The sequence below is a fragment of the Sceloporus occidentalis genome, unplaced genomic scaffold (genome assembly GCF_023333645.1).
Source record: "Sceloporus occidentalis isolate IW3139 unplaced genomic scaffold, rSceOcc1.0.p SCAF_20, whole genome shotgun sequence".
Lineage (NCBI taxonomy): Eukaryota > Metazoa > Chordata > Lepidosauria > Squamata > Phrynosomatidae > Sceloporus > Sceloporus occidentalis.
In genome coordinates this window covers 8,469,828-8,497,387 of record NW_028317000.1, presented here as the reverse complement: position 1 = coordinate 8,497,387, position 27,560 = coordinate 8,469,828, and the positions used below count along the sequence as shown (strand labels likewise).

The following is a 27,560-nucleotide window of genomic DNA, read 5'->3' as shown; positions in this document are numbered from 1 at the left end:
CCCACACAGCAAAGGAAATGTGGATTTTCTCACTGCTGTTCTGGGAGTTGTTTTCCATCTCCTAGTTTGAAAATTTAGTGCTTGCTCCTTCTCTCTGACACATACACACACACAGTCCCAGGAAACAAGAGCCAAATGATCTGCAATCCTCTTTTCTTCTTTGGAGAGAGCATTCCTAGATAATCACTGCCTTAGCCCTTATAGTAGCTTTGGTCAACAGGAGGTTCACTCCCCACACTTCAAAAAATCTGATAAGGAGGAAAATATACACTAGCCTAGGAACCCACTTTCTAGAAGCATGCGCAACACTGTTTTTTTGGCCACTTCTATATGCATTTACCACTTCCTATTAAACTGAGGGCCCTTTCACACTGCACAGTTATAGCATTATGATCCCACTTCAGTTGCCACGGCTGCATCCTGTGCAATTCTGGAGTTTGTGGCTTGGGGAGGCATTAGCGCTCTTTGGTGGAGAATTGGAAAGAGCCTTCCCTAAACTGCCACACTCTCTCAGCCTCAGAGGAAGGCCAGGGCAATCCTCCGCTGAACAAATTGTGCACAAGAAGATCCCACGATAGGGTTGCAGTAAGTCAGAAACCTAACAGCAAACTGCAAATCCCAGGATATCATAGGATGAAACCATGGCGGTTAAGGTAGACTCATAGTACTACAGTTGTGTAGTGTGAAAGGGAGCCAGGACATTGAAGCCTGAAAGTCATAAGCAGCCCAGAGCCACCAATCCTGAATAAAATTGACCTAAAGTGGCTAGTGTCCAGAAGGAATTATTGGTAATTTGGAGTCAGTCGCCTCCAAGCCTTTTTTTAAAGCCACTTCCAACACCAGAAGTGATGAAAAGGCATACCTCTAGTCCCTGGTAGTTGTCTAGACCCTATTTTAAATCATGGATGAAAATTTACCAGTGTGCCTTTCTTTCAATAGCCCAGGGCTACTAAAAGCCTTGCAATGTTAAGCTGGAGAGCAGAGACTTGCCTTCAAGCTGCCCACATCCAACGTCAGATGGATCTTGTTTGGTTTTGGAGGAAAGAAGGTGCAGCTGTTGCCAACTGGATCCCAGATATCCTCCCGTTCCTTCCTTTTCTGTCAGCCTTTCCACCTGATCTTTAAAAAGAACCAAGGGTAATTTTTGGTTGGTTTTTCAGGCTATGTGGCCGCGTTCTAGAAGAGTTTATTCCTGACATTTCACCAGCATCTGCGGCTGGCATCGTCAGAGAATGCTGGCATGGAAGTGAGTGGAGTATATATATACTGTGTGACTCTGGGTAGGGAGGAGTGATTTCCATGTTAAACACAGGCCTGTTACAGACCGCCAAAATAAAGCTGCTTTGGGTCTCTTTGGGGGTATGCTGTTTAAATGATGCATGCATCCTAAGAATCCGGAAGCTGCACCAAAGCTGCACTCCAGTGCTTAGGAATGGAGTGTGGCTTTGGCACGACCTCCGGACTCTTAGGACCCATGCATCATTTAAAGAGCATACCTCCAAAGAGACCCGAAGCAGCTTTATTTTGGCAGTCTGTAACAGGCCACAGTATGTGTGTGTGTATATGTGTGTGTGTGTGTGTGTGTATATATATATATGTGTGTGTGTGTGTGTGTGTGTGTGTGTGTGTGTATACATACCCACTCTCTCCCATGCCAGCATTCTCTGAAGATGCCAGCCACAGATGCTGGTGAAACATCAGGAATAAACTCTTCTACAACATGGCCTCATAGCCCAAAAACCCCACAACAAACTATGGATGCCGGCAATGAAAGCCTTCTACTTCACATCAGAACCAAGGGTGGTTTATTTTGATTTGTTTTTCTTTTTAATGTTCTTTCTTGATGCATTGGCTCAGATATTTCCACTTATCCTTTTCTGAATTATGGGGTTTAGGTGTATTCATCCTGCCTTAAAAAGAAAACAAACACACACAATCACAATTTAATCACCCACATATCCTGGACGTTAATGAAATATAGGAGCATAAAAGTGAAATATGATGAAGGTGCATACAGAGATAGAACAAACTCTTCCGATGCTCATTTGATACATGGCACCCTGCGCGTTCTGATTTCCACAACGCATGGGGCAGCGGAGGCAAGCACAAGCTCATCTATACAATTCGATCCAATTGCCCCTCATTTAATGTATAAAGATGTAAGAATATGGCAAATTAAGAATGCAGATAAGAGCCTTTTAGTACAGGTTCAGTCCTGGACTTTTGATGTTGTTTGTTCTTGTTTTTTAGAGGTATTCTTATTCTTATTGTGAACCCTGCCTTCTTCGCAAGATTGAGACTCAAGGTTTACAAGTTATAATGATAATACAGTTGACCCCCAATAATAATAATAATAATAATAATAATAATAATAATAATAATAATAATTTTTATTTATATCCTGCCTCTCCTCGTGGATTGAGGCAGGTTAGAGAAAAAGGGCAAAAATAACAATAAAATACATTATACATTTAAAATTCAGCACAATCCCTTTCTCCCCACCTCCCTCCCTACCCTAAAAAATGTCAAAATAAAACAACATAATATAAAAAAACTAATTAAAATTAATTAAAAATTAAGTACTTAAAATTGTTAAAGCTAAGTTTAAAAAAATTTATCCACGGATTCAATCATCCACGGCTTGAAAATATATTTAAAAAGGTATAAATTCCAAATAACAAACCTTGATATTTTATATAAGAGGCATCATTTTACTGTGCCATTGCATTTAATGGGACTTGGGCATCCATGGATTTTTGTTTTCCTGGAACCAAATGCCAGCGGATAACAAGGACCTACTGTAATATAGTTAAAAAGAGTGGTATGTCAGTTTTTGAATTATGCAGGGCTCTTCTTCAAATAGGCAAATAGGTTTGGAGTGACATAGAAATTTGCATCATGGCAAAAATCATTTCAGGTCTTCATCTGCTGGGATGGGACAGACAACTGAGTTATGGCCCAGCCTAAAGTGGGTGATGCCAACATAAAAAGAGGATAAAGTTAGAAGAGATTTGGTCAGAGAGAGAAGAGAAGGACACAGTCCTATTCTTTCAGGACTACTAACTGTAATGGTAAAACTGGTCGACAGAGAGTCTGGAGATCAGAAATGTGGGGAGCTGGTGTGTCATATCCACCATTGGCATGTTCCTCTACTGCTTCTAGATGCCAGCTGGGGATGTATTTCAAAAACAACTGGATCCCACACAGTAGACTGAGAATAAATGGAGTGGGTGGGCTACAGAAGTCAAAGAGAATTGCTTTGAGGCTCAAAAGAAGGAGCATTTTAAAAGGATCTCTGTTCCCTACTAGTCTAAACTATTGTTCTGGCTGCACCTCTTCCTCCCTCCCTGTTTGCAGGCAGAAGGACACAAAGCAGCATATGTTAATACGAAGGTTGGGCCCTTATGGCCATCCAAATGTTGGTGGATGCGGACATCCAGGCTAGTAGGGTTGTTACTGTTGTTATGGGTCTTCAAGTGGATACCAACTCATGGCAACCCTCTCTTAGGGTTTTTATGGGGGGGGAATATTTGGAGGAGGTTGGCCATTGCTTCCTCTGAGGCTGAGAGAGTGTGACTTGCTCAAAGTCATCCAGTGGATTTCCAGGGCTGAGTAGGGATTTGAACCCTGGTCTGACAGGGTCCGGTGTAATTTGCTAACATTTTTGTATGTAGTTTAGTCTGTATTTGTTTTAAATTTGTGAGTTGCCTTATGGTGGATAAAAGGTGGAATAATAATAATAATAATCCCACCTATTATTATTATTACTAAAATTTATTATTATTATTTGTGTTTTTTATTTGTTTTGTATGTCTTTTAATTTTTTTATAGTGTTTAAATTTTAAATGTTTTAGTGTTTAATGCTGGGACTTGTAATTGTGTTAACATTTTTATTGTAAACGTTTTCAATTTGCTGGTTTTGGAGGCCACTTTGGGTCCCACTTTGGGAGAAAGGCAGCATATCAATCAATCAATCAATCAAGTAAGTAAATAATAGGCCCCATACAGACTGCCAAAATAAAGCTGCTTCGGGTCATTTTGGAGGTATACTGTTTAAATGATGCATGCATCCTAAGAGTCCGGAAGCCGTGCCAAAGCTGTGCTCCAGTCCTTAGGACTGGATTGTGGCTTTGACGTGGCTTCCGGACACTTAGGGCGCATGCATCATTTAAACAGTATACCTCCAATGTGACCTGAAGCAGCTTTATTTTGCCCTGTCTATATGGAGCCAATAGTAAATTTATTCAATTTATATCCCACTTTTCTCCTTGTACAGGACCCATAGAGGCTTACGAAAAGACTTGGTGCTCATCAAGTAGACATGTATATGTTTATGTATGCATGTATGTATAAAAACAGAATACTATTTTAAAACTTGTTCCTACAAAAGTTAATAAGCAATTCAACAATTCACTTAAAAACACAAGCTTAAAACAATGTATAGTGGGTTGTTGTTATCTGCTGAGGATCCTCCATGGATAACAAAATCCGTGGATGCTCAAGTCCCATTAAATACAATGGCAGAGCAAAATGTGTCCCTTATATAAAATGCAAAATCAAAGGTTTGCTATTTGGAATTTATAATTTTTTTGAATATTTTCAATCTGTGGATACTTGAATCTGTGGATAAGAAATCCGTAGATAAGGAAGACCGACTGTGGTACACAATTGAAACACGGTAAAAAAGAAGATAAAATCATATAAATAATCATTTTTTAAAAAAGATAAAATCAGATAAATGAAAAATAAAAATAGATAAAAACTCCACCCACCGAATGCTCTTTGTGTCACATTAATAATAATGATGATGATATATCATATAATAATAATAAATAATAGATTATGATATACTGATGATGGAAGCTGGCCTGTACCCTTGGAGGGTCTTTTTCAGCAATGGATGAGAGTAAGGGCAAATGGGGATGGGCCAGTTATGGGGCTGGGATTGATCCATAGACCTACCACAAGCCTCTTCCCGGGATCTGAGTTCCAAGCACACCGCCTGCTTCTCCTGAGTGTATTTTGTAACTAAACACCCCCAACTTTTTTCCTTGCCAACAGTTAGTAATGCTCAGTGGACTGATGGAATCAGAGTTTGCAGGATCAGGGCATCATTGGTATATTTCTAAAACTGGAGGAGGGTATGGGAATGGATTTTACTGCCAATGAGATATTGTTGTGAATTATCCCTCTTGGTGACCTATTTCCAGCTGGCTGGGCCCTGATCAAGCAGTTAAGATCCAGCAGCTTTGCAAAAGACCCGTTTCAATGGTTGATAAAAATTGCTAGAGCAGATTTTGTGAGGGTCGACACTCATAGAATCCTAGAGTTGAAAGAGACCACAAGGGCCATCCAGTCCAACCCCATTCTGCCATGCAGGAACTCTCAGTCAAAGCATCCCCAACATAAGGCAATCCAGCCTCCGTTTAAAGACCTCCAAAGAAGGAGACTCCACCAAACTCCAAAAGAGTGTCTTCCACTGCCAAACAGCCCTTACTGTCAGGAACTTCGTCCTAATGTTGAGCTGGAATCTCTTTTCCTGCAGCTTGCATCCATTGTTCCGTCTTCTAGTCTCTGGAGCAGCAGAAAACAAGCTTCTCCATCCTCAATATGACATCCCTTCAAGTATTTAAACAGGGCTATCATATCACCTCTTAACCTTCTCTTCTCAGACACTGGGGGACTGCCTTTTACCATTTGCTTCAGGGAGCTGTCTTAATGGATGTCCGTAGTTTAGACTGCACCATCACACCAGAAGCTGATTATTTCATTGGGATGAAGGTCAGTTTTCATCCGGTGCCTCTACACAGGCCACACTGGCACATCTGGGCACAGACACCATTTGGGGCAGATTTAGTCTGTTTCAGTTGCACAGTGAATTTACTCTGTTTTGTTCCGTTTTTTTAAGGTGCTGAACCTATTTTTTGAATTAGATTTAGCACCTTGCAGGTGGACCACCTTTCTTTCATGATAACCTCTAGTTGCCCCCAGCAATGTAGTAACTTCCTTTTCAAAAGCAACTTCCCTAGCTTTGCCATTGCAAAAGTTGAAGCTGCTTTATGGAAACACTTTGGATACCACTAGGGTAGGTCCTAACCATGCCTGTTCAGTTTCATCACAGTCACCCTCTATTTCCCTGGTAGGTATCACGACCAGCAAGACGTTACCAGCAACTTCTTGGGTGCCATGTGGCTCATCTCCATCACCTTCCTCTCCATTGGCTACGGTGACATGGTCCCGAACACATACTGCGGCAAAGGCGTCTGTCTGCTCACGGGCATCATGGTAAGACCCTTGCGTTACATCCTAAGGCAGAATTGAAAACAGCATTCATTGATATGGAAATAGTTCATTTGAACTAGCAGCATGATCTCTGACTGGTTGTTTTGAGAAGGGATAGCAAGGGGACTGTGATGGTATTTTTGTAAACCTGTCGGTTGTCCTTACCTTTTTTGTTGTTCAAGTCATGTTTACTTGTTGGATTTCAGAAAGTCATTTGGGGAGAAACTGACTCATTTCATAGATTCATAGAGTTGGAAGAGAGCCCAAGGGCCATCCAGTCCAACCCCATTCTGCCATGCAGGAACTCACAATCAAAGTATCCTCAACAGATGGCCATCCAGCCTCTGCTTAAAGACCTCCAAAAAAGGAGATGCCACCACATTGACCATTTTTGTTCAATGTTTTGTTTTAAAGTGTATTTCTTTTCTGTAAAAACAAAGAAGCAGAAGTAGCAATGGATTAATAATACAATTGAACCCATCGTTATAGTAATAGGTACAGTGTTGCCAACAAGCCTCAAAGATATTCCCCGGAATGTTTTACCAAAATCCCCAGAATTTCCCAATATTTATTATTATTATTATTATTCAGCCAAAATCCCCAGAAAGAAATTAATTCTGGGGAATTCCCTGGAAATTGGCAACACTGAACATGTGACAAAAGTAACAGCTAAATACCAACACGTTACTTCTAAAAAATAACCTCCAAAGCTTTAAGTGGTGGTGTGTCTCTCTCTGTGTGTCCTATTCCGCAATCTTATTGACTGAATTCTCTCTGCCAACATACACATGTGTATCTCAGTGGCATGGAATGGTTGCTAAAGTGAAACTGTGTATACAGAGTTGAATAAAACAGAGATGTAGTGTATGGATGGCCCTGCTAGCTGGTGCACTGAGGCTTACTCCTAAGAAGACATGGTGTAAAATTGAGGTCTGCTTTGCACAAAGCTGTTGCACAGGGGCTCAGGCCTTGGTGGATATATCTGGAACGGAGGTCAGTTTTGCATGTCTGAAGGCTATTGCACAGTGGCTCCTTTCTGAGAAGATGTGCATAAAAGTCAGCTCTGCTTTGCATGCCTAAAAGCTGTTACGCAGGAATCCAGTACTGGAAAAGAGCTATGTTTTCTATGTATGGTGGGGAAATGGCCAAGGGGCTGAAATCCAGAGCAAATTCACTGTACCAGTGACATAGAAGCCACCAGCCACAACCTGGTTACTGTACACTGAACCCAAACATCTAGAACCTTCAGTTGGCAGCTCACCTCTCCTGAAATAAATCCTGTTTCTTTTTATTGTTCACCTCAGGGTTGGAAACAACTTGAGGGCACCCAACAACAACTACTACTAATACTTACAATTGTTTTAGGACAAATGAGAGGATATCCCAGTGAGCATGTCCCCATATCTGAAAATCATTGCTGTGGATTTGCCCAGAAGTGGTGTCAAATTTGGCACCTTTATGGGAAAATGCATGGCGGTAGTACAAACCTCTGTAAGTTGGACCATGCTAACCAGGAGCATGACTTAAGTCAGCCGCCTGTGATATCTCATATCTAAAATGATAATCAATCATATCATATCTATTTATGTCATTTGGCAAATTGTGGCCTGCTGGGTTTAGTTGGCCTGAGGCTGCATTAAAATGAAGGCCAAAACCTACTGAGAGATCTCTTCTCCTCCAGGAGTCTGCATAGTTCTTTTTTTGAAGGGGAAAAACCCATCTAACCTACCTGTTACAGACTGCCAAAATAAAGCTGCTTCGGGTCTCTTTGGAGGTATGCTGTTTAAATGATGCATGGGTCCTAAGAATCCGGAAGCTGCACCAAAGCTGCACTCTAGTCCTTAGGAATGGAGTGTGGCTTTGGTGCGACCTCTGGACTCTTAGGATGCATGCATCGTTTAAATAGCATACTTCCAAAGAGACCCGAAGCAGCTTTATTTTGGCAGTCTGTAACAGGCCTAGAGCTCTGTTTTGCTCAGGATATTATTGGAAAAAGGTCTTTAGGTACTGTGGATGAACCCAATTTTCTTTCTTGGTCAAATGTCTTTCCTGAACACTCTGTTATTGTTGTAGACACATGAGAGTCAATCATTGTCCCATCTATCCATTTTTTAAAATTATTAAAAAACAAGGATTTATGGTGCATTTGCATTTTGCTTCCCGTATGCTGTTTTTGGCCTTTCTACATTAAACAGTGCAGAGAATGGCAATGGATATAGTACAGAAAGGGGCAAATTTTGGGACACTTTTCTTATGAGGGAAAACATTTAAAAGTGTGGGATGTTTTAGTTTTGGGGCAGGGAGATGACTAGCTGGTGTGAAGCAGTTTACCTTTCTCACACAGTCTCCCCCAAGTTAGGGGGTCACCAAACATGGAGTTAAACACTGCAGTCCAATAGTTCTCTGCCTACAAAGAGGCCTGGGACCTCACTGGAATGGAGACATACTGGACTGCAAAAGAGGGGTCCCTGTTGAGATGCAAGTGGACTTTAAATTACCTGGTCTTTGCAAATCTCCCTATTGAAGCATCACCAGAAGGAGGAGGAGAAGCCTGCCTGCACCAAATATATCCTCCTTTACTAAAGACTGAAACAACATGCAGACATTTGACTAACATCTCCAATTGGTTTTTTCCCCTTCTCCTGTTTGGTTTGTAACATCTTGCCTGATGATGAAGCCCATGGAGCTTTGAAAGCGTGCAAGTATATTGTGCATTTTGGTTGGCCAATAAAGGCATCACTGATGGATTTTTGTTTGCATTTGTTCAATGGCCAACACAGCTACCCTGAATGTTTTCTCTGTGCCTATAGGCACCCAGTATCTGAATGCCAGACTCATAAGAAGAGGGCTCTTACCCTGGTGGCCTGGCATCAGCTGTTGCAGAAACAGCTGGCAGCCGATTGTGGGAAACAGGATGTCGGGCGGATCTTTGGTCTCGTCCAACTGGACTCTTCTAACGTTCCAAATGGAGCACTTTTTACTCTGGTTTCAATCCCTGCAGAGCTGTTCCAGATGTCCCCTGGTTTGTAGGACCCAGCTGGGAAGCGTCGCTGCCTCCCCTCCGCCCACGCCATTAATCCAAACCATATCTCCCCCCTCCTCTTTCCATCATTGGCTTGTTTATCTTTTTCTTAATTAATGGGCGCGATTGGGCTGCCCCCGGAGGAAATCTGCCGCAGATACCAACACGCACGCTTGCCAAATGTTGCTGAAGCTTTGCAACTGGGGAGAGATTTCCTTGCCAGATTGATTCCACAGACGTCCCGTGAGACTCCCAGGATTCTGCAGTTTCCAATTTGACTTTGAAAAAATAGAGCTGTCAGAGGCTGAACGTGTTTTTCCTTGCATGCAAAGCATGTACTATGGTCCTTCCCCATTTATGAGGTCTTCCAGAGGTTTTAGGACTGCGAGTCCCAGAAGCCCTAGCTGGCACAGCCAATAGTGAAAAATGACCCTTTGTTGCATCGGATCAAGGTTTGTCGAGTCCAGCATCCCCAGTTTTCAGAGGAACCAACTGAGGGCCTTTGGAAAGTCTGCAAACATGGAAAAAAGGCAGACACCTCTTTCCTGTATTTCAGGGATGGAAATGAGAGGAAGGTGTAGGTTTGTTCTTTGCTGCCCCAGGGGGCAGGACCAGGTCTAATAGTTTTATGTTGCAGGAGGGTAGATTTCACCTGAATATTAGAAGGAACTTCTTGAAAGTAAGAAATGCTGGACAAAGGAACCAATTGCCGAGAAAGTCACTGGGGGTCCCCTTCTCTGGATATATTGAAAAAGAAACTAAATGGTTACCTGCAGGGAATACAGTCACATCCATCTGCAGGATGCATCAAAGAGCCATGGGGTGCAGTGGTTTAAGTGTTGGACCACAACTCCAAGGGACTAGTGCTCAAATCATTGCTCAGCGATGGTAACCTACATGGTGATTTTGGGGTATTCACACTCTTTTAGTCTCAGAGAAAGACAGTGACAAACCATCTCTGAAAACATCTTTGCAAGAAAACTCTAGGAGGGGAATGCAGTAGGTTGGAGTTGACTTGGAGGTGCATAACAGCAGCAACAACCCCTATATGCATATGCCATATGCCAAGTATGGGCCCCACAAGCCCAGCCATGTTTAATCTGGCATTGGTTGTACAGTGTTTTACACGGGGTCTTGCCAGCAGCTCAAATGTGGGGCCTTTTGCTTGCAAAGCATGGGCTCTTCCACTCCGCTATCATTATCCCCTAAAGTTAAAGTAAGATTCTAGTTCTCTTGGTACTGAACAAGGTGCTGATTTTAAACGGGGACATAGGAACATGTGTCACACTGAATCAAATTGTTGGGCTGCCTTAGAATAGCCTGCTTGAGTTGGGGAGGCAGCTTTTAAGTGTTCTGGGGTCATTTTATATCTTCCGAGACTTTCAAGTCTCACCTTTCTTTCCAGAATGAGAAGCATCCAATTGTCTTCCACCCTAGGAAGATCTGCTCTCCCAAAATAACCTATAAGTTGGAAATTACATCTCCTTGAAAGGCTTTTGGGACACGAACCTTCCTTTCAAAACCCTATAACAAGAGTAGATAAAGTGCAGACTCAGCTTGCAGGTGGCCATTTGTTTGTTTGTTTGTTGCGCATGTGGATGAGATAAGATCATCTGAGGTACAAGCTATTGTATATACTCATGTATGAGTCTAGAAAGTTAGGTCAAAAATTGCCCTCCCAAAAAAAACCAGAATCAACTTATGCACAGGTCAATGTAGGTACTGTATCTTAACTCTTATTAATAAGAAGGAACCATCCCCTGGTGAAAAGCAAAAGTATCATCTGTCTTGGAAGCATTTACCCTCTGGATTCTCTCATCCAAGCAGCCTTAAGACTGCTGGAATTTTGTAAGTTCTTTGACATTGTTTTACTTTGCTTCATCCTTTACATCCTTTGCTATGCGTCCTTAAGTTTTACCCTCGACTTTTCCATGGGTCATAGCAAAATCCATAATTTTGGTCCCAAAACTTGCCCTTGACTTATACATGAGGTTGACTTACAGTCGAGTATATGCGGTATTTCAGAAACTTACTCTTTTCTATCTGGGAAAATGCTAAGGATCGAACTTGGGTCTTTCTGCACAGAGAAGCAGTTGCTTCTTCCACTGTATGGCCCTTCAAGCCACCGGTTCCCCGTGAACATCCTTATGATCTGCAGAAAAGAACTGTTCTGACAAAAAAAGCCAGCTTTCTGCCTCCTTCTTTCTTTTCTTTCTTTTTTCCCTTCTTCTTTCTTTCACGAGAACCTTCTCTTCCTCTCCCCCACCGCCAAAGAAGGGCACCGGCACGGTGTTAAAAATACCATTTGCCGAGTGACTCCATGGAGACCCGCTCTCTGGCAGCCTCAGTGGCAGCTTTGCCGTGCTCCTTGTTGATTCTCACCCTCGTTTCTTCTTCTTCTTTCTCCTTCTCCTTCCATAAATACCCTGTACTTTCTTTGGAAATGTCTGGGCTGCCTAGAAACTTCCCTTCTGTTCCGTCTCTCTTTCTTGGGAACTGTTGCAGACCCATCAATCTGAGACGTGGAAGTTTCCACTCGATTTACAAGCGCTTTGCCACTGCCGCCTTAGGATCTCTCATCTCCTTGTAGCGAAGGAGGAGGAGGAGGAGGAGGTTCATTAAATCAGAAGCACCAAATAATGCCAGCCTGGCGCACATTGGGTCACTCTGTGGGAGGCTGCGGATAATAGCTTGAAAGCAACAAAGGGCCTTTTGAAACTTGCCAGTTTTCAGCATGCTTGCTTTTGGGCTACATACAGGTTCAGAACTAGATGCCTGTGGGCCAGATGTGGCGCACTGTGGCCTCAATATTCAAAGGAGTATCTCTTTAGTGGTCCCTCCACGTTCGCTGGGGTTAGGGGCAAAGGACCCCTGTGAATGTGGGGAAACCGCAAATTAAAAAAAATCACTATTCTTTTTACCTAAGGGAACACCTCTCTAGGAATCTCCAGGTCTTTCAGTGCAACTCTCTCTCTGCCAGAAGTTGATCATAGAATCCTATTGGAGGACCTAGAAAGGCCCAGAGAAGTGTTTTCTCTAGGAACATCTAGGTTCTCCAGCACAACTCTATGGTCAACTTCTGGCAGAAATTCTGGATAATTCTAGAGGTTCCTAGAGAGAACATATTAATCAAAATAATAATCAGATCATCAAAAGTCAAAGCTTCAAATTTGGAGGGACAAATGTATATACTGTATAGATACCTGCCTGAGAACTGAGATATGCCGAAGGGGTCCTTCTCTCTGTTCTATCTGTCAGGGATGAGAGAACATAGGAGAGGACCTTCTCTGCGTTGGTACCCCAGTTGTAAAATACTTAGAATCATAGAATCCTAGAGTTGGAAGATACCCCAAGGGCCATCCAGTCCAACCCCCATTATGCCATGCAGGAACTCCCAATCAAAGCATCCCCGACAGATGGCCATCCAGCCTCTGTTTAAAGACCTCTAAGGAGGGAGACTCCACTACTCTTTAAGGCAATGTCTTCCACTGTGAAATAGACCTTACTGTCAGGAAGTTCCTCCTAATGTTGAGCTGGAATCTCTTTTCCTGCAGTTTGCATCCATTGCTCTGTGTCCTGTTTTCTGGACCAGCAGAAAAAAAGCTTGCTCCTTCCTCAATATGACATCCCTTTAAGTTTTTAAACAGGGTTGTCATATCACCCCTTAACTGTCTCTTCTTTCCCCTCGGAACTCTGTCTGGTGTCAGTATTGCTATCGTTCCAGTGTCAGGTGAAAACCTAGCTTTCACTACTACATTTAGGGCCTAATTTTTTATATATACAAACCCTCTGGAGACTAGGGTTTGACTCCCAGCTTGACCATGAAACCCACTGGATGACCCTGGGCTGGATGGGAGACCACCAACCAATTCCAGCTGCTGTGGGCTGTATTTCAGAAGAAAGAACTTGCAAAATCACTTCTGAGGATCTCTTGCCTAAGAAAACCCTATGAAACTCATGGGGTCACCATAAGACGATGGGTGCTTTGAAAGTGCACATACACAAACCCTTGTTTAAGCCCCAAATTGCAGTATAACTTTAACCAGAGTGAAACCAGATTGCTAATTTAAAAAAAAATACATTACTGATTGTTTTTTGTTTTTTTAACCATTCCTTGTATTTCTAACATTCAGGGAGTGAGTGCTATTTAGTTATATAGCCAAAGCAGCAGCATCAGTTCTCAAAAGTGGAAGCAAATAAGCAGGCTTGAGGGAGACCCTGGTTTGCAGAAATACAGTCAGCCCATATCCGTGGATTGTTTATCCACAGATTCAAGCATCCACAGTTTGAAAATATCTTAAATATATATAAATGCCAAAAAGCAAACCTTGATTTTGCTGTTTTGTAAAAGAACGTCCATCTTACAATGCTATTGTATACAATGAGACTTGAACATCCACGGATTTTGGTGTCCCTGGGGGGTACTGGATCCAGCAGATACCAAGGGCCCACTGTACTTACTGTCTGTCAAGATAATCTATCTATCTATCTATCTATCTATCTATCTATCTATCTATCTACCTGTGAAAAAAGGAATCCTAACTAGAAGAGATTTTCCAAACTGAATGTGCTCAGTAGCCATGGTTGAGCAGAGGCTGAAGTGAGTGGGACACAGTGGCTGGGTTTCCCATAGGCAACACTCCATGTTTCAATCTTGCCTTCTAGGTCTGTTTGGTCAACTGATTTTAAAACCCACCCCAAAATGCAGGCCATTTTTTTAGAAGAGACATTCTCCCTTTGGGGGTGGGCAGTGTGGCGTAGCGGTTTAAGTGTCAGACTATGACTCCAGAGACCAGGGATCAATTCCCCGTTCGACCGTGAAACCCACTGGGTGACGGTGGGCATGTCACACTCTCTCAGTCTCTGTTGAAGGCAATGGAAAAACCTCCTCTGAACAAATCTTGCCAAGAAAAATCCCAGGATAGGATCGTTTGAGGTTCACCATAAGTCAGAACTGACTTGGAGACATGCAACAACAACCACAACAAATCCCCCCCCCCCCAAGAAATACCTCTTTGAGGAAAGATATACTATCAGGAAACAGTCTGATAATTAAAAATAAGACAGATTTGTGACTACATACCTTGCAGATATATTAGTCAGAGTCTGCAGATGCTATTTAAGTTAGCATCACAACATGCATAGGAAAAGACCTTCTTTTCTGTGTCAGAAGGAAGAAAGACATAGGCTGCATCCACAGTGCCGAATAATTCAGTTTGACTCCACTTTAACTGCCAGATCTGATGCCTCAGCAAAGTACAATTTCCAAAATTCCACAGTATTGAGCCATGGTTGTTAAAATGGGATCAAACTGCATTATTTTGGCAATGCAGATGCAGCCATAAGCCTCCTTTTAAGATAGTGCTGTCCATCTATGGGTTTTTTGCAGGGAGGGATGAAAAAACATTTCTATTAAAGAATGTATTTTAACAGCCTGCTGCTGCATCCCTAATCGAGGGTGATCTTTTTGAGGAACAAAAAGGATTTGCAATTAACCTCGCCATTTTGATGGTTTCTTTCAACTGCAGTGTTAAAATGTTCCCTTTGTCAGGTTGCGCTTCTTTTATCATGAGAAGGAACGGCAACTGCAGGAGATCCAGAGCTGGTTTTCGGCCCCAGAATCCTCTGGATGGCAGATAGGCTACCAAAAACAAAAACAAACCTCCAAAACAGGTCTGTTTTCTGATTTTGAAAAATGGATAGTTTTTGATATGAAATAATAGCAAGGGAAAGTCGAAGGCAAGGGGCTTTATTGCAACCGATTTAAAAGGTGAATTGCACACTGGGAGAGCCACTTTGGGCTTATTTTGCCAGAAAAATTGATGGCCCCAGAAGGGGTCGAGGGGCACAAAACAGTCTTGAAGGGCCACATTTCACCCAGAGCCGAACCTGATCAAGAGGAGATACGCAAAGGAAAGGCTTTGCTGAATGTTTAAAAATTTCACCAGGCATCTGTTATTCTCCACGGGTGGCACGCCGACCTTTGGCTGCTGAGTGGGTCAAAGCTTGGCTTGCTAAGGGCTGTTCCTTTGCTCCGAGCAGTGGCCCTGGCAGTCGCCCGCCTCACGATGTGCCACTCGCTGACCCTTTCCAAGTCAGAGGAGAGACGGAACAGCTGGTTCCCTTCCTCCTGCCACCCCTGGAAGGGCCTGGCTGATCCAAGTCACAAACCAGACATCGCTTTCCTGGATGCCAAGAGCTGCCATTTAGCATCCAGGGTGGCATCCAGAACTTGGCATCTCTGGTTATTTCTGTCAGACTGTGCCAGAGCCATTTCATGCCTCTTGAATGCCCTTCGCCGCAAGGAAGTGATCTGCCAAGTACTTTTGCCCTTCATGTTTGTTAACTTTTGGTTTCTCCATAATGATAATACTGTATATACTCATGTATAAGTCTAGAGATTTAGGTCAAAAAATTGAACCCAAAAACTGAGTCGATTTATCCATGAGTCAGTGCAAGTACTGTATCTTAACTTATTTAAAAGAAGGAACCATCTCCTGATGAGAAGCTATAATATGTGAAGCACTGACCCCTCTATTCTCTCATCCATCTAACCTTAAGAATAACCCCAAGGAGTTATGTCTGCTGGAATTTTATAAGTTCTTTGACATTGTTTTGCTTTGCTTCGACTTTTAGATCCTTTGCTATATGCCCATAAATTTTACCCTTGACTGTATTCCACTATCGAACAGCCCTTACTGTCAGGAAGTTCCTCCTCATGTTGAGGTGGAATCTCTTTTCCAGGAGCTTGCATCCATTGTTCCAGGTCCTATTTTCTGGAGCAGCAGAAAACAAGCTTGCTCCCTCCTCAATGTGACATCCTTTCAAATATTTAAACAGGGCTATCATATCACCTCTTAACCTTCTCTTCTCCAGGCTAAACATCCCCAGCTCCCTAAGTCATTCATCATAGGACATGGTTTCCAGGCCCTTTACCATTTTGGTCGCCCTCCTTTGGACACATGGCTCCAGTTTCTCAACGTCCTTTTTGAATTGTGGGGCCCAGAACTGGACACAATATTCCAGGGGAGCTGGATATGTTTAGCCTGGAGAAAAGAAGGTTAAGAGGTGATACGATAGCCATGTTTAAATATTTGAAGGGATGTCATATTGAAGTGGGAGCAAGCTTGTTTTCTGCTGCTCCAGAGACTAGGACCTGGAGCAATGGATGCAAGCTCCAGGAAAAGAGATTCCATCTCAACATTAGGAGGAACTTCCTGACAGTAAGGACTATTTGACAGTGGAACAAACTCCCTCGGAGTGTAGTGGAGTCTCCTTCTTTGGAGGTCTTTAAACAGAGGCTGGATGGCCATCTGTCGGGGATGCTTTGATTTGGATTTCCTGCATGGCAGAGGGTTGGACTAGATGGCCCTTGTGGTCTCTTCCAACTCTATGATTCTATGATTCTAAGTGACGATTTTATGACTTTAGGCTCCAGGTACAACATGGTCTCAGTTTTCTGGGTCCCAAATGTTTCCCTTTTTGCCTTTTTAGCATTTCTCAGTTATTGGTTCCTCTGAGGAGTAGCAGCATAGCTGTTCCATTTATTTGCTTTGAAGGCAGGGTGCTGTTGTCAAGTGGGGTTTTTTTTTCTTGTGAGAACTGCCTTAGAAATATGCTGTTAGGAAGGAGGGAGTCAAAACATGTTAGATAAAATAAATGCCAGAACTTTGGGTTAAAGTGATGCTTTTATCCTCCTGCAACATCCATGCTGAGAACTGTGTCAAAGCCAAGGTATTTTTAATTTTTATGCACCTTTGAAATCTCATCTCCTCTTCCTTTCTCTATTCTGTACCAGCGAAAGCTTTTTAAAAATTGTGTGTGTGTGTCTTCAAAAGTTTACAATGTTTGAGGATGTTTAGATTAGGAAAAAAAAATTGAGGAAAGGAATGAGGAAGACTCCATAGAAGTGTGTAAAAGGATGCATGACGCTAAGCATTTAGATAGGGAGACTTTTTCCTCTGCCCACAAAACTGGAGAGCTGAATGGATGTGACGTTTAGGCCAGATGAAAGGAAGTATGTCAAACAGTATCTAAATTATGGAACTTGTTGACACACGATGGCCAGAAAATTGGATGGCTTCATAGAGCTAAAAGGGACTGGATGAGACATGCAGCGGAAGGTAGTCCAACTGGTAGTCCAGCGGAAGGTCATGCAGGAATACACAGCTAATGCATGTCCAAATGATGTCTTTCCAACCTCTGTTCAAAGACCTCCAAAGAAGGAGAGTCCAACACACTCCAAGGCAGCTGGGCCAAAACTAACAAAATGAACTTCTACAGGGAGAAATTTAAGATACTGCACTTAGGTAGAAAAAAATGAAATGCACAGATATAGGATGGGGGACACCTGGCTTAAGGAGACTGGACTTAGGAGTCCAAGTAGACCACAAGTTCAACATGAGTCAACAGTGTCATGCAGCAGCTAAAAAGACCAATGTGATTTTAGGCTGCATCAATAAAAGTATAGTGTCTAGATTAAGGGAAGTCATAGTGCCACTATATTCTGCTTTGGTCAGCCCCCACCTGGAACATTGTGTCCAGTTCTGGGCACCAAAATTTAAAAAAGATGTTGAAAAACTGAAGCGTGTCCAAAGGAGGGCAACTAAAATGATGAAGGGTCAGGAAACCATAAACCCCTATGAGTAACAGCTTAGGGAGCTGGGGATGTTTAGCCTGGAGAAGAGAAGGTTAAGGGGTGATATGATAGCTCTGTTTAAATACTTGAAAAAATATCATATTGAGGAGGGAGCAAGCTTGTTTTCTGCTGCTCCAGAGAATACAACCCAGAATAATGGATGCTAGCTCCAGGAAAAGAGTTTCCACCAAAACATTAGGAGGAACTTTCTGACAGTAAGGGCTGTTTGAAGGTGGAACACACTACCTTAAAATGTGGTGGAATCTCCTTCCTTGGAGTTCTTTAAGCAGAGGTTGGATGACCATCTGTTGGGGATGCTTTGATTGAGAGTTCCTGCATGGCAGAATGGGGTTGGACTGGATGGCCCTTGGGGTCTCTTCCAACTCTGATTCTATGAAAAGGGGATTCAAAAGGGAATTCCATAAAAGTGTGGCAGATAACGGCCTACCTCCAACATGAGGCTTGTGGGACCACTGTGGGCCTTCCAACCCTCTCCAATGCCCAAAAATTGCTCTGGAGGCTTTCTCTGTCCTCTGGAACATAGAATCCTAGAGTTGGAAGGGACCCCAAGAATCATCCAGTTCAACCCCTTTCTGCCATGCAGGACGACACCATTAAAGCCCTCCCTGTGACAGATGGCCATCCAGCCTCTGTTTAAAAACCTCCAAAGAAGGAGACTCTGCCACCCTCCAAGGCAAAAGGAATGGCCAGAACCGCACAAAAACCACCTCAGGGGCCATATTTGCATTTTGCCCAGGCCTGCACTACAGTGTGGTTTATCCATGTTGGGTGAATTGGGCTGTTGTGTAGAACAGCCCTCAGGATGCTTGAGAACAGAGGGACCAATTTATTTATTTAGGGAAGCGCAGATTTTGTTCACTCAAGACGAGACCTCAGGGCAGCATATGTTATTATAAAAACAAAAGGATGATGTTCAGCAAAATAATAAAGCAATGTTAATAGCCTACGATGCATGTAGCAGATGAAGCCAACAGAAGAAGCTAAGCAAAGGGGAGTTCTTTTCTTCTGCAAAAACAGGCTCGTCTGTAACATCCCTATGCAATCTGTGCCCTAGAAAGAAAAGCTGCTGTTTGTGGCCTGAGCATATTTTGCAAATGAAGTACATTTGCATGTTTTGTGTACTGCAGAGGTAAACTTCAAGTAATGACATAGGTGTGTTCCTGGGCATGACAGCTGTTCAAAAATCTGATATCATAGGCGGAAATAGCATGGAAAGAAGATAAAGAGGTTCTGACCCTACAAGGGCTAAATATTCTAAAAGGGTGAGATCCCATTGGATCATGGAAGCTAAGCAGAGTCAGTCCTGGTTAGTACTTGGGTGCGAGACTGCCAACTAATACCCGGTGCTGTAGGCAATATTTCAGAGGAAGGAACAATCAGACCACCTCTGAGCATTCCTTGCCTGTGAACCCCTGTGAAATTTGTGGGGGTTGTCATAGAATCATACCCAAGGGCCATCCAGTCCAACCTCCTGCCATGCAGTAACTCAAAGCATCCTTGACAGATGGCCATCCAGCCTCTGTTTAAAGACCTCCAAAGAAGGAGACTCCACCATTCTCCAAGGAAATGTGTTCCACTGTCGAACAGCTTTTACTGTCAGGATGTCCCTCCTAATATTGAGGTGGAATCTCTTTTCCTGGAGCTTGCATCCATTGCTCTGTGTCTTATTCTCTGGACCAGCAGAAGACAAGCTTGCTCCCTCCTCAATATGACATCCCTTCAAATATTTAAACAGGGCTATCATATCACCTCTTAACCGTCTCTTCTCCAAGCTAAACATACCCAGCTCCCTAAGTAATTTCTCATAGGGCATGGTTTCCAGACTCTTCACCATTTTAGTCGTCCTCCTCTGTACACACTCCAACTTCTCAGCATCCTTTTTGAATCGTGGGGCCCAGAACTGGACACAATATTCCAGGTGGGGCCTGACCAGAGCAGAATAGAGTGGCACTATAACTTCCCTTGATCTAGACACTATAATTCTATTGATCCTGCCTAAAATCACATTGGCCCTTTTAGCTGCCGCATCGTATTATTGACAGGCAACTAAAAGGCATATATGTATATTCTAACATTCTAAGGAAGAAAGACAGTTTAACATGTTTCAGCCAACGTTTAATCCGAAACTAACAATATGCATGTGAACTGAAACAACCAGGTGAGGTAGACAAAACCATTTTGAATGTTCCAGAGACTGTGTCAAAATTTCCTCCAAAATGCATCCAGGGATGACTTTTTCTTTCACCTCTTTTCTTATGATTTCCATTTTGTTGGCCAGACTTAGAGATCTGTTCTTCTTCAGCATGGTCTGCAACTGCATGTGTGTCTGGGAGCTGTTTTGTTGTTCAGGTATCCCCCATAAGAGATTCTGGTGGTAGCTGCTGTTTACCTTGCCAGTTGTAGGCTGGCACACACCACTAATGGCAATATAACCAAGATCTGTAGCCTTGTTTAAATATTTGAAGGGATGTCATATTGAGGATGGAGCAAGCTTGTTTTCTGCTGCTCCAGAGATTAGGACAAGAAGCAGTGGATTCAAACTAAAGGAAAAGAGATTCTGCCTCAACATTAGAAAGAACTTCCTGTGACAGTCAGAGCTTTTTGACAGTGGAGGGTGGTGGAGTCTCCTTCTTTGGAGGTTTCTAACAGAGGCTGGATGGTGCTTTGATTGTGAGTTCCTGCATGGCAGAAGGGGGTTGGACTGGATGGCCCTTGGTGTTTCTTCCAACTCTATGATTTCAATGTAAAGTACAATTGCCCCTCTGTTTTCACAGACTTCAGATCCTCAATCCTCACTTACTCGTGAGGAGCAAACAGAGGGGTTAAAATGGGGCATGTGCCCGCATTCAAGCCTAAGGGGCTTGAATATTTGCGAGTTTCCGGTTTGGGGGGCTCCAGAATAATAATAACAACAACAACAACAACAACAACAACAACTTTATTACGGCCATTTGGCCAGCACAGCTCCAGAACAGATTCCCTGTGAAAACGAAGGGCTGACTGTACTTGTATCTTTTATGTAACCTTTCTATTTTATATGGTTTTAAGTTATAGCGCGTCTCGCTGGGTCTGTTGACTGTAAATAAAGATGGATTGAATGATTGATTGATATGGTTACAGTAAGATTGGCTAGAGAAGAATCCCATTCTTTCCCAGGGCACGCTTTCTTGCATTATTTACTGCAGACGTATTGGTGCAACTTGGCACCGAACGTTTGTGTTTCTTCACTTCTCCTTCTCCATTCCCCCTGTGCCAGTGCTGCTAAAAAGAACTTCCAGCTAGACAGAGGATGAGATGAAAAGGGACCAGACAAGTGTAAAAAGACTTGTAGAAAGGAACTTGACTGTCAAAGCCTTTGTTAAACAAGGTTATGCTTGTATTCTCCTTCCACAGGGAGGGTCGCAAGGGCTTTCTGCAAAAGAATTAGCCTTTATCTCCCAGAGGCTCCTGCCCAAACATCTGTGGCTCTCAAAATTTCATCTCCATTTCCCTGTCTAATCTTAAGGACTTAGAAATGTTTGCTTTTAATAAGAATCTTGGTTTTGGAGTTGCCAAAATTGTGTTATTGGTATGGTGCAGCTGAAGAATCAACACAGGAAGAAATTACAGGGAAGAGATTTTGCTTTGAAAAAGCTGAGGTTATTGGGGTGTCCCAGTCTGGTGCAAAATGTTACTTGATCTGCGTAGGGAGGAGTAATAGATATTAGAAACTTTTATATGACCTGACTAGATTAGAAAGCTGGGTCAAAGCTAACAAAATGAAATTCAACACGGAGAAATGTAGGGTACTGCACTTAGGGCAGAAAAATGAAATGCACAGATATAGGATGCGGGACATTTGGCTTAAGGAGATTTATACGCGTGAAAGGGATCTAGAAGTCCAAGTAGACCATAAGTTGAACATGAGTCAACAGTGTGATGCAGCATCTAAAAAGGCCAATGAATTTTAAGCTGCATCAATGGAGGTATAGCGTCTAGATCAGGAGAAGGAATAGTGCCACTCTATTCTGCTCTGGTCAGGCACCACCTAGAATACTATGTCCAGTTCTGAGCACCACAATTCAAAAAGGACATTGAGAAACTGGAGCATGTCCAAAGGAGTAAAGGATCTTGAAACCATGCCCTCTGAAGAATTCCTTAGGAAGCTGGGGATGTTTAGCCTGGAGAAGAGAAGGTTAAGAGGTGATATGATAGCCCTGTTTAAATATTTGAAGGGATGTCATATTGAGGAGGAAGTTAACTTGTTTTCTGCTGCTCTAGAGAAGAGGACATGGAGCAATGGATTCAAGCTAAAGGAGCAGAGATTCCACCTCAACATTAGGAGGAACTTCCTGACAGTAAGGGCTGTTCTACAGTGTTACACAATCCCTCAGATTGTGGTGGAGCCTCCCTCCTTGGAGGTCTTTAAACAGAGGCTGGGTGGCCATTTGTCGGGGATGCTTTGATTGTGAGTTCCTGCATGGCAGGGGGTTGGACTGGATGGCCCTTGTGGTCTCTTCCAACTCTGTGATTCTATTTGCAGTTGGAGGTGAGGTTTCTGGAGCACCTTGATGCTGGTGCCATATTCTTCACTTCACACAGGGCAAACAGTGAAGCCGTGCAATAAGGAAGAAATAATTGAGCTGCAGCTGGTGACTCCAGAGCTCAAGCTGAGCTAGGGAGGATTTCCCTTTAGACCTCAATAACAGTGACCTTTCTGCCATCCATCCAGAAAATGAGTCTTTTAGCACCCAAAGCTTCCTCCCTGTCATGGCTGGCCAATCCCTCAAATCTCTGGGAGAGCGTTAAATGGATAACGGCTCAGTTCCACAAGTGCGACAGGGTTTTCGCTTAGTATTTAAAACAGAGGGCTCCTGTCATGTGCACTGAATTTTGAGATGCATGCTTGTATTTTGAAACGCTTGTCATGGTTTGCATTACCTCTGCTGAAGGCCTGCCAGGGTTCAGCTTTCAACCAGTTAGTGGGATGAGAAGAAACATCATCATTGTTGTCGCCGTCGTCGTCACTGCCAACTACTGTTATTATTACTATTTATTTAGATTCTTTTATTATCTGTATATAGGATAAGATGGGGTAGAGAGCCATTGTGATGTAGTCTGAGTGTTAGATTAGGATTTTGTGAGACTAGGGCTGCATCCACACTGGAAGAATAACCTGGTTTGGCACCGCTTTAAGTGTCTTGGCTCAAGGCTATGGGATTCTGGGAGTTGGAGTATATTGTGGGGTCCAGAGCGGAGCTCTGCTCCGCTCTGGACCCCACAACAAACTCCAACTCCCAGAATCCCATAGCCTTAAGCCAAGATTGGTGCCAAACCGGGTTATTTCTCCAGTGTGGATGCAGCCTTGGACTCAAGTCCCATTGGGTTCTGTTGGGCAAGTCACTCTCTTTCAACCTCGGAGGAAGGTAATAGCAAACCTCCTCTTGCAGGAAATTGGCAAGAAAACGGCATGCTAGCTTCACCTTAGTTGGGAATTACTTGAAGACACAACAACAACAACAACAACAACAGGTCATTAGGGTTGGATAAAAATATTCAATAAATATTGGGTTTTTGGGGGTCAGTTTATTTGACTAAGATTGCTAGACTTATACGTGTGTATATATACAGTATTTAACATTTAGATCTTGCTCTTTTACAAAGAAGTACCCGAAATAATTTGAATGAATATGCAAGTTAACACACAAACTCAGGAATCTGAAGCCAAAGTGGATTTTCTTCATTTCTTCATTTTGTTTGCCAATATTTATAAATGTTTTATATTCAAACATTTCAGAGCAGGGTACACTGATGAAATTTAAACTGCACACAAATTAGTTTTTTGTGGGTGTTCTAGAAGAGTTTTTTTCCTGATGTTTTGCTGGCATCTGTGGCTGGCATCTTCTGATACATAGCCCGAAAACACCACAAAAAACTATGGATGCCAGCCGTGAAAGCTTTTGACTTCACATCGCACACAAATTCTTTCAAAGTCCAAGAAATAGATGTTGAGTGGGATGAAATATTGGGCCCATACAGACAGGCCAAAATAAAGTTGCTTCAGGTCACTTTGGAGGTATGCTGTTTAAATTACCCATGCATCTTAAGAGCCTAGAAGTTGCACCAAAGCTGCACTCCAGTCCTTAGGACTGGATCGTGGCTTTGGCATGGCTTCTGGCCTTTTAGGATGCATGCATCATTTAAACAGCATACCTTCAAAATTACCCAAAGCAGCTTTGTTTTGGCCTTTCTGTATGGAACCATATTTACCAAACATAGCAGTGATGCCTTATTGTAATAATGGTCCTTAAAGCTAGGCATTTTTCCTTCCCTGTTCATTCCATCAGCTTTGATGTGTGTGCATGTGAACGTGTGTGTATGCACAGAACAATGTAGATCTGATAGTATCAGTAATCTGGAACCAGTGGCAGGGCTTAGCTGGGAGAGAGGCAGCTAAGTAAGAGAATCTGATAGGCCATATCTGATCCATGGGAGTGGATGGTTTCCCCCTCTTTCTCTGAACTTTCCCCAGTATACCTGCATTGCTTAGAAGTGTTCCTGGTAGCCCTTTCACACTGCACAGTTATTGCACTATATGATTCCACTTTAACTGCCATGGCTGCAGCCTATGAAATCTTGTGAGTATACATTTTGTTTCCAGTGAATCACTTCATAGAATCATAGTATCGTAGAGTTGGAAGAGACCGCAAGGGCCATCCAATCCAACCCCTGCCATGCAGGAAATCCAAATCAAAGCATCCCCGACAGATGGCCATCCAGCCTCTGCTTAAAGACCTCCAAGGAAGGAGACTCCACTACACTCCAAGGCAACATATTCCACTGTCAAACAGCCCTTACTGTCAGGGAGTTCCTCCTGATGTTGAGGTGGAATCTCTTTTGTGTCCTATTCTATGGAGCAGCAGAAAACAAGCTTGCTCCCTCCTCAATTTGACATCCCTTCAAATATTTAAACAGGGCTATCATATCACCTCTTAACCTTCTTTTCTCCAGGCTAAACATCCCCAGCTCCCTGAGTCGTTCCTCATAGGGCATGGTTTCCAGACCCTTCGCCATTTTAGTCACCCTCCTTAGGACATGCTCCAGTTTCTCCACATCCTTTTTAAATTGTGGTGCCTAGAACTGGACACAATATTCCAGGTGGGGCCTGACTAAAGCAGAATACAGTGACACTATTACTTCTCTTGATCTAGACACTATACTTTTATTGATGCAGCCTAAAATTGCATTGGCCTTGTTAGCTGCCGCATCGCACTGTTGATTCATGTTCAACTTATGGCCTACTTGGACTCCTAGATCCCTTTCACACATCGTTTCATTCAGCCAGGTATCCCCCATCCTATATCTGTGCATTTCATTTTTCCACCCTAAGTGCAGTACCTTACATTTCTCTATGTTGAATTTCATTTTGTTAGCTTTGGCCCAGTTTTCCAATCTGTTCAGGTCATTTTGAATCTTGATCCTGTCCTCTGGGTTATTAGCTACTCCTAATTTGGTGTCATCTGCAAATTTGATAAGTATACCCCCAATTTTGTCCTTCAAGTCATTGATAAAGATGTTGAATAGCACTGAGTCCAGGACAGACCCTTATGGGACCCCACTGGTCAGTTCTCCCCAGCATGAAAAGGAGCCATTGTTGAGGAGCCACTTCATCTCTTGATATGCCCAAAATATAACATCCTCAGTTTATGGGGAGGTGCCAGCCTGCAAGATATGACCCTCCATTCCATCTTAACTAAGAAGAGAAACAGCAAAATGCAGGCCTATGACTAACATCTTCAGGTTTTTCTCTCTCCTGTTTGGTTTGTAACGCCTTGCCTGATGAAGAAGCCAGTGGAGCTTTGAAAGCTCACAACATGTATATATTGTGCATTTTGGTTTGCCAATAGAGGTATCACTGTTTCGTGGTTTTTAAATTGGATATCCTCAATTTAGTCATTTTGGCTTCTAGGGAAAGTTCAGACCTAATATGCTCCTGGACCCTGCAGGTTTCCAGAGGATGCAGCTCAAGTGTGGTCATAGTGTTACATCTCATTGCTGTTCAGCTAAGCTGAAGAGTTGTCATATTGATGTGGTCTCAGAAGTGCAGGGATACCTGCGAAACTGCAGCCTCGGGTTCAGCTGTGCCATTGTCGTGTTGGTCGTGTTCCTTCACCTCCTTCTCTCTTTCCCTTGCAACAAGAGTATTTCGTTTTGGCAGAATGGTAATTAGAAAGCCTGTTTGCATACTGGGAATTGTGTGCATGTGTGTGTGTGCTGCTATCCATGTTTGGATCTAAATGCCTCAAATCCCAAAAGGCTGTGGATTAGGAGAATGCTAGATGGGACCAGGCTGGTAATTAAAGATTTGGATGTGCTGAGTTGGATTTAAATGGACTTGTTAATCTCGAGTGGGGGAGAATCAGGTCCCAATTTTTAATTTTTTAATTTTTGCATTGCCCAAACTCTTGCTACACACATGCCTGTATTGAAGGGATGCCATACTGAGGATGGAGCAAGCTTGTTTTCTGCTGCTCCAGAAAATAGGACACATAACAATGGATTCAAATTACAGGAAAAGAGATTCCACCTTAACGTTATGAGAAAATTCCTGGCAGCAAGAGCTGTTGGACAGTGGAAGATGCTCCTTCAGGGATTTTAGTGAAGTCTCCTTCCTTGGAGGTCTTTAAACAGAGGCTGGATGGCCATCTGTCGGGGATGCTTTGATTGAGAGTTCCTGCATGGCAGAATGGGGTTGGGCTGGATGGCCCTTGCGGTCTCTTCCAACTCTATGATTCTAGGATTCTATTGTTTCACAGTGTTTTAACCATTTTTTAAATCTTTCTAAACTGCGTTTTGTTCTTTTAACATGCAGTTTGTTTTCATATTGCAATAATTGAATTCTGTTTTAAGGTACTGTTTTTTTTTTAAAAAAATAGTATTGTAAGCTGACCTGAGTCCCAGTTTTGGGGAAAGGGTGCGATGATGATGATGATGATGTTCCAACTCTTGGGGACAGACACTGGTCCTGTGTCGCACGGGGCAAGGTTTCTTTGCCGGCTCTCCCTCTGCCAGATGTGTCTCCTCTGTGGATCCTGATTGGGATGTAATCGCTGGGATCAAGAAGCAGAGCCAGCTGTTGCCGATCTGGCGGAGAGGATCATGGTGGGTGGGTGGGTGGACACAAGCATTTTCCCTTCCTCTCCTTTGGCATCCTGGGGCCGAGAGCTTCAGCACCGTTTTGCACTTTCCACAACGTTTTCTGGCCCATCCTACCAGGAGTAGGGACAGAGGCACACCCACAGACAAAAGATAGGCTAGGGATGCCTAGTGTAACTAAGGATAGGTGGTGGTGGAATAAGGCCATTCCCCTTTCTGATGAGAATCCTACACCCTGAAATGAAATTTTCCTTTACTTCCCAAAAATCTAGCATTGCAGAGAGTGAAACTGTGAAAAACCTTTCCCACCTAGAGTTTTTCTACTCCCCATGGGCCCTAATAGACAGGCCAAAATAAAGTTGCTTCGGGTCACATTGGAGGGATGCTGTTTAAATGACACATGCATCTTAAGAGGCCAGAAGCTGTGCCAAAGCTGTGCTCCACTGCACTCAGTCCTTAGGA

General features: G+C 43.0%; 1 protein-coding gene across 1 annotated transcript in view; it reads left to right on the top strand.

Moving 5' to 3' along the window:
- KCNN3 (potassium calcium-activated channel subfamily N member 3) overlaps window positions 1-27,560 on the top strand; it is a 125,655-nt gene that overhangs the window by 72,751 nt on the left and 25,344 nt on the right. The window contains exon 4 of the mRNA XM_089483658.1: window positions 6,144-6,285. Coding sequence (XP_089339784.1) covers window positions 6,144-6,285 — 142 coding nt within the window. The remainder of the gene's footprint in view (window positions 1-6,143; window positions 6,286-27,560) is intronic.